This window comes from Hemicordylus capensis, chromosome 3, assembly GCF_027244095.1.
Source record: "Hemicordylus capensis ecotype Gifberg chromosome 3, rHemCap1.1.pri, whole genome shotgun sequence".
Taxonomy (NCBI): domain Eukaryota; kingdom Metazoa; phylum Chordata; class Lepidosauria; order Squamata; family Cordylidae; genus Hemicordylus; species Hemicordylus capensis.
In genome coordinates this window covers 112,366,738-112,385,840 of record NC_069659.1, presented here as the reverse complement: position 1 = coordinate 112,385,840, position 19,103 = coordinate 112,366,738, and the positions used below count along the sequence as shown (strand labels likewise).

At 43.0% G+C, this 19,103-nt stretch overlaps 1 protein-coding gene across 3 annotated transcripts in view; it reads left to right on the top strand.

The window, feature by feature from the left end:
• Positions 1–2,544: 2,544 nt before the first annotated feature.
• MBTPS2 (membrane bound transcription factor peptidase, site 2) overlaps positions 2,545–19,103 on the top strand; it is a 35,057-nt gene continuing 18,498 nt past the window's right edge. Inside the window, exons 1-5 of one of the 3 annotated variants that reach the window (XM_053306149.1) lie at positions 2,545–2,747; positions 5,945–6,093; positions 7,583–7,721; positions 11,112–11,215; positions 13,154–13,281. In XM_053306149.1, coding sequence (XP_053162124.1) covers positions 2,673–2,747; positions 5,945–6,093; positions 7,583–7,721; positions 11,112–11,215; positions 13,154–13,281 — 595 coding nt within the window. In that variant the 5' untranslated portion in view covers positions 2,545–2,672. Of the gene's footprint in view, positions 2,748–2,930; positions 3,025–5,944; positions 6,094–7,582; positions 7,722–11,111; positions 11,216–13,153; positions 13,282–19,103 lie in introns of those variants that run through there. The other 2 variants (XM_053306147.1, XM_053306148.1) reach the window with 2 other exon arrangements.

Below are 19,103 nucleotides of genomic sequence, written 5' to 3'. Positions count from 1 at the left end.
GGATCACAACAGCAACCACAATATGTCAGCTTCGGTAAGCCTGGCATCAGTGGATCAACCATCCACAGCACATCTCTGGTCTTGCCACATTTCTTCTAGTGGGTTACAGCCCAGAAGTGGGGGTTGCGAGTTGGAGCCTGGTTCCAGGTGGAGAGAGCAAGAAGATATAGAGGTGGGGCATGTGGCACTGAACTTTCTGCTGAACCTCACTCACCTGCCAGTGAAGGTACCAAGATAATGGACTACATGAGAAGCAGAAATGACAAAACATGGTCTACAACTAGTCTTATACTTGCCCACTGCACAGTGTTGAGGTGGGTTCGGGGTAATCTGGTGACAAGCTAGACCAAGAGAAGTTTAGTCCAGCAGACGGAGGCAGTGAGTGAAGCAACTCCCTCCCTTTCAATCAGAGAGGGAGAGGGAGAGGGGAAAAGAACACCCTGAGATACTGCCTGAAGTCCTGGAGCACCACTGCCAGTCAAAGTAGACAATGATGCTCTAGATGCACCAACAGTCTTACTCAGAAGGCATCAGCTTCCTATGTTCTGTTGGAAGCACCTTGAACTAACAGAACTGAAAGTGTATCTTGGCCTGCTAGTTCTGACTAGTTCTGCTAGTTCTGGTGTGTTTCATGCTAATCATGAAGCGTTGCAGGGACTATGGGCCGTACATCTGACACCCTCCTATTTTTGTGCCATGATGCAGATGAGATGATTTTAGGACACCAAAATAAAGTAATGTAAGGTTTGATGACAAAGCCACATGACAGGAGAGAAGCGTGATTGCCAAGCTGGCAACCATTAGAGGAATCTGGACCTTGTTTGTGCAGCAGCTGCATCACAGCTACTTTCCTGGGCTTGTCCAGCAGTTGATGGGCCGTTGTTGGATTTCTGAGGCTCTGTCTCTTCTGGCGAACACATGCCAAGCAAGCCAAAGAAATATGGTTTGAAAATATGGTGGTGCTGTTATGCAAAAACATCCTACCCACTGACAAGAGATGTTGACTTTGGGAAGCAAGCTGAAGGACTACGACAAAGACAAGCAGGCCTGCAGGTTGTGCAGCAATGTGTACAGCCATGGAACAACACTTGGGGCTGCTTCAGGTGAAACGCCCCTCTACATGCACTCCAAAACCTTGTTGAAGCGCATGTAGAGGGATGATTCAGATGAGCCTCCCTCTCACGGGATTAACGGAGTGCCAAGAATGCATTGGCGTATCCACCAGTGACATCAGGGCAGGTCTGTTCTTGTCAATATCTGAGATTCTCATGTGCACAGAGCAATGTTCATCTGAATCTGCCCTCAGAGAAATGTGGTGAGGGATGTTTTTCTTAGTGTATAGCTGGCATAGGCTCTCCTGGGCAAGGGGCTGACTTGTGTAGGCACTATGAAACCCAACAAGCCAGACATACCCATAGATATGCAACCAGGGGCGTAACAAGGCTGGAGTGGGCCCAGAGACAAAATTTTAAAATGGGCCCCTCGCTGATACACACTTCACATGTGACTTGCCTCTGGGGGGGGCCCTCGAGGCGTGGGGGCCCCCAGGCAGCCGCCTCCCCTTGCCTAATAGTAGTTACGCCCCTGTATGCAACCACACTCACAAACGGAAGCACTGTCGTTTGTGTTTGGCTTGGATGGACAGAAGATGATGGTACTGTATGTCCCCAGGAAGTTTGTGCCCAGGACAGCTGACAACGCCCCCCCCCCCAAAAAAAACCCCAAGCAAAAGATATAATTATGTAGGGGGGCTGGCTTGTAGAATGTACTTGACCAGACTCCCAGACCTGCGATACCTTTAGGTCAGTGAGTCACAGTGTGTCCTTTCAGCTGAAATGCTGAGAACTGAGATGTCAAAGTATGGATCCTCATTCATGTGGGGTCTGAAATCTTCATTTTCCTTTGCTAATGATTCACATTCTCGGTGAGCCATGCATAGCACAGGGTGCCATGGAATGTGGAGTTCACCGCTGCACTACCCTGGAGTGAAATGACTGTGAGTTCTGTAGCCTCAAAAGCTGGGCGGGGGGGGGGGTCCAATGTAGCCAATGGGACTACTTGGGAGTAGGAAGTCCCGCTTGTGTGAAAAAATCATGACTCCGAATGAAGGTTAAAAGACTATACCAGAACCTGCACCAGAACCTGTAAGTTATACTTTTGTGTCTTTAAGCCTAGATAGGCAGACATTTAACATGAAAAGTCTTTTCATCACTCCATCTCCATCTGCTGAATTTCAGCGTCTCACAAGACGTTTAAAAGTTCAGGAGCCCGGATACTGGAACAGTGTTGGCGGGGGAAACAGAAATCCTTTTCTGCCTTATTATTTCGTTATTGGAGATGGGAGTCCAGGATATTATTTCAAAGCACTGCGCTAAGCAGGCTCTATCTAGCCCGACTTGCTTGCTTTTATACCAATCCCTCCGTATTTCCACCACCCATGAAGTATTCTACCAGCTGCAATTGGGATCCAGCGGTCACAAGCGAAAACCATTAAGACTATAACCCTTTGCTCCACGCGCTACCCCCCCCCCGGTGCAATTTCCGGAAGTCCCCTATTCAAGCAATGTGGCTGGTGTAGAGTGGTTCCGCGCGGCATTTTGTTCCGGCGTATAAGGGAGGACTCGAGGCTTGACTTCTGCGGCTAATACTAAGACACTTTTATTGCCGCTAGTATGATCCCGATGCCTGTGGTGGTCTGCGTGCTCGGGGGCTGGTGTGCCGTGTACTTGGCTGATACTGCACTGAAGGTAAGAGAAGCTTTTCTCCATAGAAGGCAAACATGCGGCACGAATAGGAGCAGCGGCGGGGCCGCAGACAGTAGTTATTCTCCTAGAGATAAGAAAGAAGAGACTGGGGGGGTGACACGTCAGAGGACTAGTGCAAGACAGCATCTCCCACCGATTGTCTGTAACACTCTCTGATTCTGCGAAACGCTTGTCTCACCCCCATGCCCACTCACCGTCGCTAGGGGGCGCGGAGTGTGTGGTTTGCAATGCCTGCTAGAAGGGAAGATGCCGCATGACCGTAAGCGTAGTTCGTTTCTTTATCGATAATAAGTAGCTGCCACCTATTCCCCGCCCCAAGAGATAGATGTAATACGTTTTCAACAGCTGTATAACACAAGTTCAGCAGGTGTAGCGTTGAATACGTGATTGTTGTACAAGTTAAAGATCCAGCAGCGTTGCTAAAAATAAAGGGGGAAACCTTATAGGGTCACCTAAGTCCCAGAAAGTTACACTCCATTTCCTACAGCAGGCCTGTGCCACTTTGGTCCTCCTGCAGATCGTGGCAGCAAGCCCTTTGTCCTCAATGTCAAAAGTCCATGTGTTGATATATTCTGACCATGGAATTTTTTTCGAGTATACAGATGACATTATTGACACCTATGCATGATAGGGATGTTCATGGAAGCGTGGCGGGGTGATTCGAAGGTAGCGGGGGTGCCACTTTAAGAGCTGGGGAGGGTGCACTTACCCCTCCTGCCGCTTTCTTCCCGCTGGCATCCTTCAGTAAGACAGCTGATTGAAGCGGCAGCCTACCTCTCTGCCTCCCCGTTGCCCCCGTTGGCCGGATAGGGCCGGAAGTCTCCGACACGCACGCACATGCCAGCGTGTGCAGGTACGTCAGGGACTTGGGGGGCAATGGGGCGGCAGGGAGGTACGCTGCTGCCCAAATCAGCTGTCTTACTGAAGGATGCTGGTGGAGGAAAAGCGGCGGGAGGGGTAAGTGCATCCTCCCCTGATCTTAAAGCGGCACCTCTGCCGCCTTCGAACCGGCAGAACCGCCGGTTCTTCCAACTGATTCAGAGGCCCATAAAGGGCCTCTGAACCGGTTCTGTGCACATCCCTGATGTGCGCATCCCTAATGATGGGGGTTTTTAATACAGATTTTGTATTCTGTGTTTGCATTGGGTTTAAGAAGTAAACCCAGTGGCATTTTCTGTATTGGATTAAAGCCAAGAAAATGTATTTTGTTGATAGCATAGCATACTAATAAGATTGCATTCATCTATTGTCCTCTCTCAACCTCTTACATTCAACATCGATTTCTGATGCTGAAATCCTCCAGTAACATTGCAGTTATTCATACTGCTGCTGTTAGGAAATGTTTCTTCTTATTTTGATACCAGTTATATTATTGACTCTTACCTGTGGAAGTGAGTTTCATAGATGGCTTGTGTGAAATATTTTTCTTCACAACTGTATGCAGATTTGATTGGGATCAATATACCTTAGTGACCCACTGATCATGCCCCAAGGCTTTTTATGAGATGCCAAGTCATAATCAAGAAATTTATAATGGTTTCCACTGCTGCCTACGCTACCACCAAATGCTTGGATGCTTTTCCTAGCAGTCTGACCACCCCCTTTCCCCCCTTAAGTAGCACATGCTGGATTTGTGTGAATTGGATCAAAACATTTTTTGGGGGGAGGGGTGTTCAATATTTTGCTGTGGCCAGTCCAGATTGCACACTCCCTGAATGTGGGATTTCCCGTCAAGCTTCCATGCATCTGACTGAACTACTTCTAGCATTCAAAGCTGGTAATCAAGGAGTTAAGCTTAGGTTTGTTATTCATTCATTCATTCATTCATTCATTCAATTTCTATACCGCCCTTCCAAAAATGGCTCAGGGTGGTTTACACAGAGAAATAACAAATAAATAAGATGGATCCCTGTCCCCAAAAGGCTCACAATCTAAAAAGAAACATCAGATAGACACCAGCAACAGTCACTGGAGGTACTGTGCTGGGGGTGGATAGGGCCAGTTACTCTCTCCCTGCTTAATAAAGAAAATCACCACGTTAAAAGGTGCCTCTTTGCCAAGTTAGCAGGGGTAGATGTTTAAATGTAGTAGTTCTTTTATTGCAGCCATAGGCCAAACAGAAGGTTATTTAAATATTCTGTGGTGTGTGTGTTTTGCAGCTGTTACCAGTGGCAGGCCAATAGTATGGGATGGGCTATAAATCTAGATAAAACAAATATATTAATTGGGTGTTTTGTAGTTCTCATACCCATGTGAAAACATAATTTCCCCCTTTTCAACACACTCATTACTTTTTATGTATGTTGTATTCTACTAGGGTTACCATATTCAAGCTTCCCAAATCCGGGCAGCCTAATTTCCATATTATGCAGCAACTAATTTGCATTTTATTTATTTATTTGCCAGATTTGTATATTTTCCCCTCCTTCTCTGCCCTCCCATGTGATCGGATCCAGAGTAAAATCTGGGCAGCACATTTGAAATCTGTGTAAATCCAGGTGGAATTTAGCAGCCGGGTGGAGGAGACAAAATCCGGAGGTTACCCTAAATTCCGGGGGACATGGCAACCCTATATTCTACCTATCTTGTTAGGGAAAATTACCTCCCCTCACACACACACACACACACACACACACACACACACACACACACCAACCACACTACTAAAAATGTAAGGTGCCTCTTCACTCATTTATGTTATGTTCATATCTGCATGGGTAACAGTAGTAACTCCCCTTGCCTTACACAATCTTCAACTAAAACAAAATCCCCACAGGTCTGTCTTGCTATCGGAACTTTCTTGCCCTCCTTTTGTGCGTGTTTGTTTTTTAAAGTAATGTTGAATGTGCATTTCCACCTATTTGTTACTTCCTACCAGTAGACATATCAGCTCAATTTTTATCTTTTGGTGCTGTTACACAGACCCAATTACTTATTAATGCTGCAGTATAGAGATGGAGTGTTGTGTCTCTCCCCCGCCCCCACTGCCTTTTTAAGTGAACTCCAGCAACACTAATGATGTTCAAGGGTATCGACTAAATGATTTAAAGATCAGTGAGGGAAAAGTACATGGGGCCACAGTGAAGAGTGTATGCAGTCACAATGAAGAGTGTATGCACCCTAACCTGAAATCCTCCTGCAATTTGTCTGTCATACTGAAGTTCTACTCTCTCTTACAGTCCTCTTCGTCGCTGAAGGCATCTTATGAAGACTGGCTCTCATCCTATGGTCTGACTATCTCTCCATTTCACATGCGATGGCAAACGGCTCTTTTCAACCGCCTGTTTTATAACTGGGGAAGATGGAAGCCTAGATTTCTTTATCTGTGGTATTGTTTTAGAACTATAGTTCAGTCTTGTGTGAAACAATTACTGGAAATTCTTTTGTATCCTGCTAAACAAAGTAGTTGCCATTCTGAGACTGTCTGCTTACGATATTGTAAACTAAACAGAATAATCTTTTGTTTAGTCTTGAATTGCATTTTTATTGTCTAACCCAAGCGTTTTCGACTTTTTAAAACAAATGTTCTCCTTCTATCTCAAAGCTTCAGCTAAAGTACCCCATAGATATGTGTATAAAACAGCCAACAGTTGTGATCTCTTAAATGTAAGCCAAGTAATCTTGTTTCAGTTGGTGGGAAATAAAATACAAGCCAAGTGAATCTGCCCTGGAATTGGGCATTTGGAAAAACAACAACCAATCCCTAACTTTGCTGTGGCTTCTTCCTTTCTCCCACATTCTGGAGCCTGGTGGCCAGCGCTTTATAGCATACTATTGATGTTGTTACATGGTCCCGCTCTTCCTTTCCCGCTTCCTTCTCTCCTTTTGATTGGCTGGCTAGGTGCACCCTCCTCGGCCTTACTGACAGGCTCATCCCTCCTCAGCCTTACTGACAGACTCAGCTGTGAGGGAGAAGCTGACTGATGCTCAGCAAGGGAGGGATGTTGCCTGAGACTACCCGCCCCCCAAAAGGACTAGTTCCGGCTGGTGTGATGAATCCTCTGATCCAGGAGCAAACAGTGCAGTGTGCCAGTTAGCTGGGAGGTCTTCATGTACCTTCTCCAAGGCTTCAAAGCATCTTCAGTTGTTCATGTACTTAATAAATGCCGCTGGCTGGAAATCCTTGGTCTAACCCATTATGCAACGAATGCATTCATGTTGGATCAGAATGCAAGCTTGGAACTCTTACTGTTGAAGCAGTTTCCCCTGCTACATGTTTAATTCATTGCAAAGCTGGTTGTGGAAATAATGCTGAGCTCCAGTATTGGGAATGCAAGCGAGTCTTCAGTTTTCAACAGATCCTCTGGTGGACTCAGGCCTTCCTGACTAAATAGTAGTCAAGCTCTTAGCAATATACTACTGGTTTTCTTTTTATTCATGTATTTTAGGAATTCTGTCCTGCTTCTCTACTCAGAGTTCCCTAGCTGTCTTACAATCAGTATAAACCTTTGGTTCCATAATAAAATAAAACAGTAGGAAAGCCGGTAATAAATGTCATTGCTCCTACCTCAGTTGCTGTTTCTGCTATGATGTTATGAGACGTTATCTTATAACATCATAGCTGAAGGTAGGGAGCATGTGGACAGAAGCCCCACCTTGATTGATTTTGACATAAGGTAAACTACCTCGGCTGGTAGGCTTGTGTTTGACACATGTTTTTATATCTGGGGCTAGAGCATCTCACACTGGCAGCTATGGTTTCTGCTCTTATTGGCAGCATTGATGATAGATAAAGGGTGTATGTGATGTTGTAAGATGTTCAGTCCCCAGTCCATAGATGGTGATACAGTATAATTCTATTTGCATCTTTGTTTCAGGTTTAGTATAGGAATGGTTTTTGGCATAGCTGCTATGTTTGGTTCTGTCATTCTCCTTGGAAAAACACTGATGCAGACACTTTCACAGATGCTAACCGAAGCTCCTACAGCTCAGAATGATCAGATGTTACAGGTTGTGGTGAGTATTGTATTTGCAATTTAAGCAATGTAATCTGAATCTTGACCTTTTCGGCTGTAGTGCTGTGTCTCGTGTGTGTGCTGCTTTTGGTGTTTGTTTGTTTTAAACTTCTCTGGGCCTCCTCTTCAATGTGGCTTATAATAGGTGCTAAAACAGATTAAAAACTCCTTACAGATCCAAAGAAGCAGCAGCAGGTGGCATCCAGACCTTTAGCAGAATGGTACTCCATTGGTGGAAGCTGTTTCCTTGAATGGCAGAGTTGTGCAAGAGGAAAGAGTTCCTGTGTGAGCGGGAATGCTGCTCTGTTAAAGGTCTGGATGCTCCCCAGTAAGCCACAGACAAGCCAATAAGTCTACAGGGAAAATGAAAAATATGAACCTGACAATACCTTCTAAAAATCTGTATGGAAGGATATTTGGGCACAGTTGATGTAGAGGCCCTGTACTGATTTCCTTACACCCCATCACTGCCCCCACAAAAAAAAGACTAGGTGGCTTACAAGCATATGAAAACATAGAATATTTAATACGTTGCACAGAAAATGTGGTGACACTTGAGAAACCACAGAAACTAAACCACAGAAACCACAGTAGCAGCAGATAAGAACTGGATTAAAAGTCCAAATAAAATGGACTTTTATAGCATTTAAAACAGCAGCCATGGAACACAGTGCATTTATATTAAAATACTGAAAAGCCCTTAAATTTATTAACAAATAAAAATGTGTGTTCCTGGAGCCGTCAAGACATGAGTGTAAGCCAGGTAGGTGTACAGAGCTAGGGAGGATGTTCCACAAATGTGGTGCCACTCCAGAAAAGGCCTGTTATCCAGTCACCACTTGCCAAAAGTCAGCAGATAGAGGGATGGGGGTTCTGGAGAAGACCCTTGCCAAATAATCTTAAGTCATGCTTGTAGCCTTGATGTCTACGAACTGCTCTCTTCTGAAGAATGTCTGTTTAATTGTAACTTTGCTGATTGGGCTACTAGGAAAAGGAAACAAAGGCATTAGCATGAGATCAGAATTTTTACATAATAGTAAGTACTAAAATAGGAACTGTATTGTTCACAAGCATGCCTGCTACCAGCATGTTTTATAAATCCTCACCCCCTCTCCTCTGTAGAATTGCCACTTGGCCTAAGGAAAAGCAGATCCTTGGATTTTTCTGAGCAGGCCCTGCTCACAAGTTGTTGTTGTTGTTAACATTTTATATCTCACCTTTTCAACAACAACAAAAAATCTCACATAGCAAATCAAATGAAAAGTTGGTTTTCTCTTTCAAAAGGGCACACAATCTAAAAAGAGATATGGGGAGACACCAGCAAACAGCCACTGGAAAGATGCTGTCCTGGGTTGAATAGGAACAGTTGCTCTCCCCTTGCTAAATGTAAAGCTGCCATCACTTGAAAGGTAACTCTTTCAAAGAGATTATGGAGAAACTGAAGTCTCTTGGTTGGTCTCTCTGAAGCTTAGCTGGGCTGCCCAGTCTGCTCTGCTTGGTTATGCAGCTCAGAACTTTGGGAAATCTTGACTTTATTTTCATGCAAGGGAAATGGGGAAAGCCTGGTGATGTCTAAATCTTTTTGTCTTCAAAAACTGTTCGGCTACCTTTCAGTGTCAGGAATGGCCCCTCCAGCTGAGCATTTTTTAGAAACTCAAAAACTGAGAAGACCCATGTTCCTTTTCGCTCTTCTATTTTGGTTATAAAATACAGTTTTTGAAAGGGGTTGGTTTTAGGCTGGTGTTCCATAGCTGTCTGATAGATTAGATGTTTGTTGGGTATAATGCAACAGGAACGTAGTCCAGGTGCTGCAAAATGGTACCATGACATTACCCTAATTATGAATAAAATACGATACACGGTTGTTCGGCTTTTCTTTTTTTCATTATTTTGTGACCTGCCCAAATAAGATTTTGAAATTCTTTTGCCAGTATACAAATTAGCCCTCTTCAGCCTTTCTTTTATTCTAAAAGATGATATACTTGCGTACGGCGTCCCAAGAGTGGACCTGCAAGCCCTGCTCTGAGCTGATGTGCTCAAAAAGTCTCATCCCAGTGCTGTCTCCGTTAACATTTTTTTTTGCCTCTTCAGAAAAATGTTGTTAAGTGTGAACAGTGTAGGTGTGAGTCAGTGCTGGGGTGGGGCTTATGGCTGCTCTTTAAGGATGCTGTATGTGAGCAGTGTCTGGGTTTTTGGTTTTTTTTGTTTAATGTCTGAAGAGGGCTAGGGCAGCTCAGTATTCAAGTTCCTTAGAGGCCACAGTCTTGGCCCTGGCTCCTGTTTGTGTGGTCATTCGGGGGAAAACACATATTCGCTGTATGTTCTTTTTTTTCCTTTTTTCTTTTTTGCTTTAAATCTTTATTGATTTTAACAATATCTTGAAAATCTCATTACATCCAATTAAACAAAAATTGACTTCCAGCTCACCAATCAGCGTGAATACTAACTATACAATTAACCCTTGCTATAATAATTCAAAACATATATCCTATATCTTACCAAACTTGATTTTAGTCTACTCAGCCTGCTAATATTACTAAATTTCAAACCCTGTTGAAAAATCAATATTAGGAAAATAGTTCTTTAGGTACAGTAAGAATGATTTCCAGTCTTCTTTAAAACCTTCCAAATTTTGATCTCTTATCAGTACTGTAAGTTTTGCCATCTCCGCATATTCCAAAATTTTTATCAGCCAATCTTCTTTTGAGGGCAGTTCATTGTCCTTCCATTTCTGTGCATATACTATTCTGGCCGCCGTGGTTGCATACATGAAGAATGTTAAATTTCTTGTGGAAAACTCTCCTTGCATTATTCCCAGCAGGAAGGATTCTGGGCTCTTAGGAAATGTAATTTTTTTTTTTAAAAATTAACTCATTATATATCATGTCCCAAAAGGCCTTTGCCTTCCTACAAGACCACCACATATGAAAAAAAAGTTCCTTCACAATGTCCACATTTCCAACATTTGTTTGAAACATTTTTATACATTATCACCAGTTTTTTAGGCATCAAATACCACCTGTACATCATCTTATAATAATTTTCTTTTAAAGTGTAACATGCAGTGAACTTTAAATCAGTTTTCCATAATTTTTCCCAAGCTGCCATATCTTATTATGACCCACATCTTGAGCCCATTTTATCATAGTCGTTTTAACCACTTCATCTCTTGTCTCTTCCAAAAGCAACAGCCTATACATCTTAGACACTAAATATTCGCTGTATGTTCTAGTGTATACAAGGAGTTAATGCTTTTTGTACATGGAATTGTTATCCATAAAGGAATATGGTCATTTGTGAAGTGGCTTTTAGGCAGCTGTACAACAGGATGCAAAAGGATCTGTCTCTGCAGCTCTTGTTATCCTGCATCATCTTGTGTCTTTGGAAACAGGTGCCAGGTGTAAATCTTCCCATCAGCCAGCTGTCCTATTTCTTCACAGCAATCCTCGTCAGTGGTGTCATACATGAAGTTGGCCATGGGGTGGCAGCTATTCGGTAATGCAATCCACTTTTTTCTTATGACATGCCAAGAAAGCTTTATATGCCAGGTGATTTAATTACAGGTGAATACTTCATAAGAGTAAAATGGACTTGTGTAGAATTTCGTTAAAGTTTGAGGTGAGGATGAAATGTTAAATTATAGGAACTAGATACAGATGCACACAACAAGTAATTGTGTGTGTGTGTGGCCACCTTGAGTACCAAGCACTTAGGTGTCACTGGGTTCTACATCAAGTTTGCCATTCGCACACTTGAGCATAATGAGCTCCACATCTTTTCAGTATTTATTATTATTATTTTATTATTATTAATAATTCGATTTCTGTTCCGTCCATCCTCTTCCCTGCACCCACTGATGTTGGAATTAAAAGCACTTGCATTCCTTAAGCAGTGTTCCTACTAACAGATGTTGTCACTACAACTCCCATAATCTCCAAACAAAAGCCATTTCAGATGGGGATTCTGGAAGTTGTAGTCAACAACATCTAGGAATCCCTATTGGAGGGAACACTGTTCGTAAGCCCCAGGTGTAAACACTGAAGGAGACTGTAAAGGCCCCCGGAGCCCCAGAAATGCACTACATGAGTGTGCAGTGTATTCCTGGGGTCCCCCTCCACATTCCCCCCCCCCCATCCAAGTGTGTCCACCATGGCTACAAGCAGCCACAGCAGACACATGACCAAACAAACGGGGTTAGTGGAGCACTCACTCTGCTAACCTCGTGGGTGGGGGGGAGGCATATAGGCGGGCTTGTCACCAGGAGCTGTGCGGTTCCTGTTGCTACACCCAGCAGGCTGGGCTCCTTTGACTCGGTTTCTGCTGCTCTTGTGAATCGCCTCATTGTGTGGATGATGACCCAAGCCAGAGCTTGACAGATCCCAGGTGCCAGGGAGCCATGGTGCCTAGACTAGGATATTGAGAGGTAGAGTTATTTAATAAACAGTGTATTTGTCCCAGACAGCCCTGTCTCTGTTCTGTTACTTGTAACATTCAAAGAAAAGCCAGTTTACTCTCCTCATAATTTCCGTCACTACCTTAAATCTGGTAACTATTTCAAGTTTCTGTTGTCTGGCTCTTAAATTTTTTGGGCTGACTCCTAGATCAAAGAATATTGGTTAAGGCTGACTGAAGCCAGGATTGGATGTGGGATGAGTAGGACTTTTGGTTCTCTCAAGGGCTTCAGAGAGCAATAAGCAGGAATGTAAAATGAAAACTAAATCATCCGCCTGACCAAAGCTCAGAACCTACTTGGCCATTTAGAAGCAGCCAGGTGTGCATTCTGATAGGACCATTACGTAGCCGGACAGCCATAGGTCATAACTACCTAGGAAAGTTCCACCCCTCCAGACCAGTGCTATGATCAATTCCTGTTGCTCTGACAGTAGCGTTCTAAATGATAGGCACTCTGTAAACAGAAACCTAGGTCTGCATTAACTCTTGAATAGCTTAGCTGATGGTATGGATGTGGGTAAACCTAGAAGGGAAAGGTTAACAGTGCATGAACTGGAAAAACAGAGTGCACCATGCTGAAAGAAGGAAAGCTATCAAAGGCTGCATTTCTTTGCTCTGATACTTGGAACAAGTCCCATTGAACTTGGTAGAATTTACTTCTAAGTAGATATGTTTGGGGTCATCTATTGTTAGACTCATGGAAGTACTCAAATTTCTGTGTGGTGTGTGAGAAGGAAGTAAATTGTTTGCTCTCTTATCTTTGCCACAATTGCAAATTAAGGAGGCGTTGTTATCTTTAACTATATTTTCACTGTAAGCAACAACTTGTGTTTATGATAGTACAGTAGTATACAGTATATATGATGCATTTAAGTTACTGTTAAAAAAAAACACCCCATTGTGTTCTCATGTTATAAACATTATTGCTTTACACTAACCAGTCTCGGACTTGCAAAAAAAATTCTTTGCTTTTGTTTTTAGAGAGCAGGTTCGGTTTAATGGCTTTGGAATTTTTATATTTATTGTTTATCCGGGGGCATTTGTTGATCTCTTCACCACACATTTGCAACTTATTTCTCCAGTCCAGCAGCTAAGAATATTTTGTGCAGGTAAATAACTTGGGATTCTTCGAACACAATTTCTGTGTTGTGCTTTGTTTTGAACATTTCACTGTTGCAGACTGAATCCGAAAGTGAAAAGGCCAGTCCATGTGCTAAGCATGTTCTTGTAGAAATAGTAATGTAATTTCTGGATGAAAAATGAGCTGTGCTTTTATAGTGGGCTGGAACCTTGTAACTGTATGTTTATGAGTGAGAAATGGGGCAGATAATATCACTGTGAGTGGAGGGTGTGTTTTCATAGGAATCTTCCTCTTCCGAAGAGTAAGGGTAACCACCATCCAGAAACTCAACTGCACCTCCCACCCCACCCCACCCCACCCCAAATCCTTAATCTCACTCCATTATTTTCAGTGGAAGTGCATGTTCAGTAGGGTTTTTAACCCTGCGAAGGAGCTTAAGAATTATGTTGCTGAACGCTTGGCATCTTGCAGAAAACCAAGGAAGAATTCTGCTGGGTAGATTTGGGTTGGCTCTGGTTACCTACAGCTGCATGAAAGGCACAAATCTGACCTCATCAAGGTCATGTGTAACTCTCTGCATGGTGAGATCTGATTATCAGCTTCATGGCTATTTTTAACCATGCTACCAGCCAATCCTGGAAATTTCTTAGCATCCTCAGAGCTCAGGTAGACAACTCTTTGGGTTGGTCCAGGATTTTAAGTCCTCTTGACTTGCCAGCTGATCCACCACAAAGAAGAATATAAATGTTGCTGGATATATTCAGCTTTGAGTGCAGTACGATAACCACCATCATGATTACCGGAATCAAAGGAAAATAGGGTTGTACTTACCTGTAACTGCTGTTTTGGAGTGCCCTCTACAGCCCACCTGCCCTTCCTCATTGCAGTATCTTTTTAAAAAAAGTTTTCAAAAGTACCTGTATCTTTACTGAATTTTAATGGTGGTTTACATTTTATCCTAATATGTGCTTTTAAGATAAAGTGTGTGTGTTTAAGGTTGACTTGTTTTCATGCATTTTAGTAGCGTTGTCTTGAAAAGAACTGAGGAGTTTGGAGTGATGGCCCTCTCCCATATACTCAGCTATTGCAAACTAGCTCGTGTTGACAGGTGTGTGTGGGAGGGACCTATAGAATTTTAACCTTTAAAGAGGTGTCCCACTGATGGAAGTGCAATACCCCATAAATGTGGCTGTTCAGAGGACACGAGGAAAGAGGACATATACCATTTTTGTTTCCTTTTACTGCCTTCCATTAAAAACACACAGAAACACTTCTGATTGGGAGTGGCAGGCTTTTACTGACCCTGGAAACCAATTTGCTCAACCATATGTGGTATGAGTTAGAGTCTATCTGATCCAGCCTTAAAGAATGTGTGTGTAGATCATGAACTGCTGCAGGTTACTAGGATTTCCATATCCAGCCTCCCACCCACTGCTATTCCAGGTGGAGACATTAGTGTGAGTGCAGCAGGTTACTGTTCCACTTGGGGAGTTCCCTGCACCTTCCACATAGACAAGGTGGGGGAAAATCCAATGTTCCTGTGTTTCTTCCTACTTAATTGCATGGTGGAAAACAATGAGAAAAAGACTAAGGAGTCTATTGTAGCTTGTAGATCTGGATTGTGCTATGTTTCTTTCTTCACTCCTTGAAGACTAATTTTCAATGTTGTCTTAGAAGCATTTATTACTTTTATTTTTAGCTAGCTTAATATTTTAGGATCTGTAATCTGAAGCCAGTCAAATTGTGTGGTGTGAATAATGCCAGCACTGTAATTCTGCTGCATTGATAACATTTTAGCAGTACAAGAACTCTATCACTGCAATAGTTCCAGGAGCGAGGGACAGGAGGAATTATTGTAGAGCACAATCTATCTTGCTAATTGAAATAGACTGTTAAATGCAAAATTGTGTTGTGATGGCTCAAATAGAAAATTAAAATGGCTCAGTCACCCATTTAATTTGAGCCCTTGTGAATATTTTACTTATGAATGAGGAGGATTAGCGTTCTGGCTGAATTTATGTGCCAGTTTAGTTTAAGCCAGATGTGATTTAAAATGCTCCAAGGAGAAGCCTTTTTTTATTAAAGCAAGCTAGTAATGGAAATTTAGACAAATCCTTAGCTACACAATTATAAACAGGCTGATTTGTCTGCCTGTCTTCATGGCAAACCCAATCCCTCAAGGAAATCCCAAGAAATAAAACTGAGATATGATTGTGACGTAAAAACACGAAGCAAGCCCCTTTCATTGTGTTTATCTCCTTTTGTCTCCTGCAATAATTCATTTGTAGAAATCTGAAGTAAAATTATACATTCAACAAGATTTTTTTAGGGCATCAATCTCAATGATTGAGATTCTTTGTGTTGACATACACATTTATGTCATGGGGGGAAAGGCAGAATTATATACCTTCCTGGATACTGGTGCTGGTGGTGTTTGCAAAATTATACAGAAAAGGCTACTAAGTAAAATTGTAGCCATACAGATCCTGACTACTTCAGCTATTTTACTACAACAGTTTTAGTGCACTGACTTGGAAGCAAGCTCTGTTGATATTGCAAATAAATTATAGGAATATTTAGCCTCTATAGCATTTTTGAAGGGTTCAGAATGCTTCACTTATACACTAACAATCACTTTGTAAGGTAGCTTAGTATTATATGTATCTGTAATACAGATGTGGGGCAGGGGCCAGATTGAGTCTGAAATATAGAGGCTTGACTGCCAAGTGAATTTGTGGCTGAGGTGAGATTTGAACCACCAACTTCCCAGCTCAGGCTTATAGTGATTTCAGTAAGGCCTGGCCCTCACATTCAGCAGAATGAGGCAGAAGAGTCCTGAGGTGGTAGAACGGAGTGTGTCACTTCAGACTGATCCTAAAAAGAGAGAAAACTTTGCATTCTTAAAGCAAGCACAACCGCCCTGAGCCATTTTGGAAGGGCGGTATACAAATCAAATCAATAAATACAGGACGTGATCTGGGATAGAAATTCTATTTGGTGTGCATTTCTCCCCTCACTTGTAGCAATCTTGGTACATGTGAAAACATTAAAAAAACAAGTTGTTCTAGTAATAACTGCCTTCCTTTCACTATCCCTACAACTGGACTAAATTTTGTCCAAATTGGTTAGGCAGTTCACAAGTTAGCCTACTTGCACCTCAAATATCCACATGCCCATCATCTTGATTTGGGGTGGATGACATAATCACAAATCATGCTGTTGTGGTGTCCTGTGTGTCACTCACTACAACTGTACCAAATTTGGTTCAAATTGGTTAGGCGATTCACAAGTTAGTCCTCTTACACCTCAAACATTCACATGTCAACCATCTTGGATTGGGGTGGATGACATCATCACAAATTAAACTGTTGAGGTGTCCCTACAACTGTACCCAATTTGGTTCATATTGATCCAGGCATTGCAAAGTTGATGGTGGTGGGAGGGACACACACACACACACACACACACACACACACACGGAATGCCGGGTGATCTCATAAACCTACTGGAAAGTTGGCTTTAAAAAGGCATGCCCCATCCATAGTCTGAAGTAGTACAGTCTGCTCTGCTACTTAATCTTGCTGGATGTGTAGGCCAGGCCTAATCCTGCTTTCAATAGGAGTTTCCTCCTAGTAAAGGTAGGGTAGGGTTACACATGACATTTTCATATTGGTGCTTCTCTTTGGGGGCTTGATAGTTTACCCATAGGAAACACTTGTGGCACATCTATGAAGCCTTTTTATTCATTTCTTAAGAATTCTGCTTATCTAGTATCTCTGCTGTGTTACGTGACCCATATCAGTAATTCAGAAAACTCTGCATCTGAATAATTCATATTAGTTGTGTCATTAGCCCTAGTGTGCTTACTTATTCTGGTGTAAACAATATGTGGGTGGTGGTGGTGGGTGCAGTCCAGGGACTGTGATGCAGGAGGGGCTTTAATGCTACTCCTTTGCTATGTTCCTGAGGCAGATTGTGCACCCTGCTCAGTTTGTGTTATTTATATATAAACATGCTCTAGTTGGTGCCAATGAGAACCTTTTTTCTTATGTAAATAGTGTGCCCTTGGGTGTTTGTGATCTGGATCAGTACTGCAGTGGGGGTAGGGTTGAAGCTCCTTTGCCTCCCACCATGGCCCTGATCCATATTGCACTCATTGTGTGTTGTTTGCACCAGTAAAAGCCAGTATAAGAGGGAAGGGGGCAAGGTAAGGAGGCTCTGCCTTCCCCACCTATAGAAATTAGGCTGGGTTTGGGGACTTCAATATCCACTTTGGGGCTGGCTTGTCTGGTGCAGCTCAGGAGTTCATAGTGATCATGACAACTATGGGCCTGTAGTGACCAGCCTCCCCTCCCCCTAAAGAGTTAACCAGATGTGAACCCTTATCTTGACTGACAGGCTGGTGAACTCCAGGGCTCAGCCAATCAGCACACACTCTCTAGGGTGAGACCTAGAGAGCAGTTGCCAGGAAGAAGGGAGTTCTTTGTTGGGAAAAGCTAGGCTGGAGGTCCGCAGGAGGACATGTGGCCATGGAGGTTGGCTGCAAGAGAATAACTGCAGAACCTTGAAAGACAGGAGGGCAGGAAGCTTGAATTCTCATCAGGAGTTTGATGAGTGCAAGGGAAAGGGAAGTTTAGTCTAGGAAAAAGTTTGTTTTGTCAGACTTTGCATTAGGATTGTTATATTTCTTTGGGGTGTATGCTCTTGCATATTCTTGATACTGTTCTATTATTGTTTACCTGTAACGTAATTAAGAAACACTAGCCTATGCCCACCCTGCCTAGGGTATTGCAAAAATCTCTATATAAACTTAAGTGTGCCTAAGACAACCTATTTTTGTAACCTACTAAGTATTTTTGAGTGTATCTAAGAAGGCTAGAAGCCTCGGAGGGAAGCAGTATGCAGTAATTGAATAAAACTGGTTATTTTCGTTCTTTTCTTTTTACAAGCCTCTGTGAGTTGGTTTTTAACTCAGGAAAATGGGGAGCGAAGGGGGATTTCTCTGGTGCAAACACATCCTCAAAAGTTAAGCAGGTATCAGTTTTTTCACGTGTAGGCTTGCATGTGGAAGATTCTTGTACTTGTCCAAGAGCCAAATTAAGAGAGTTTTTTTCCTGGGTTATCCCATCCCAAGCCCAGAGAGTTTCTGTAGACAAAAAGGCTGGTGGCGGCAGCAGCATTTTGAACCTACTGATAATACAAAATAGTTAGGAGAAGCCTAGCCAGGCAGCTCAGCAGAGATGATTGAGCATTTCTTTTCCTCACGTGAGCTTGCTCTAAGACGAAGGCTGTAATCCACTACAGGGCCTATCCCAGTTCGTTTCAGGACCAACTCGTGTTGCTGGCCACACACTTGATTTGGCCTTTTGTTTGGATCAGGAGGGTGTTCCTTGGGTGGGGGATCCTGTAGTTTCCCCATTGTCATGGACAAACCACCTGGCTAAGGTTGGTTTCACAGTTTTAATTCACCCCTGCAGGGGTGGTAGACCTGTTAGGGTGGTCCTCCCAAGAAGGCTGCTGAATCCAGTAGGATTCCAAAGAGCCTTAGTGGGTTTTAATGTTGGTTCTTTTGATACCTTGGTGGCATGGGGCACCCACTAGGGCAGTAGACACAATCTCTCCTAAGTGTTCCCTCCATACTACTTCACTGATGGCCCCATAGAAGAGTTATAGGGACTGAAGCCTCAAGGTAGGTGACTGGAATGTGAGTGGAGGAGAACTTGGCTCAAATTTGACAGGACACAGAAATCCCATTTGAAGGCTTATGTGGTGGTGGTGAATGCAGTAAAGAAGCAATTGCTTCCTTGGGTTCAGGTTCAGAAGAGTTATCCCAGGTTGTGAGGAATTCAT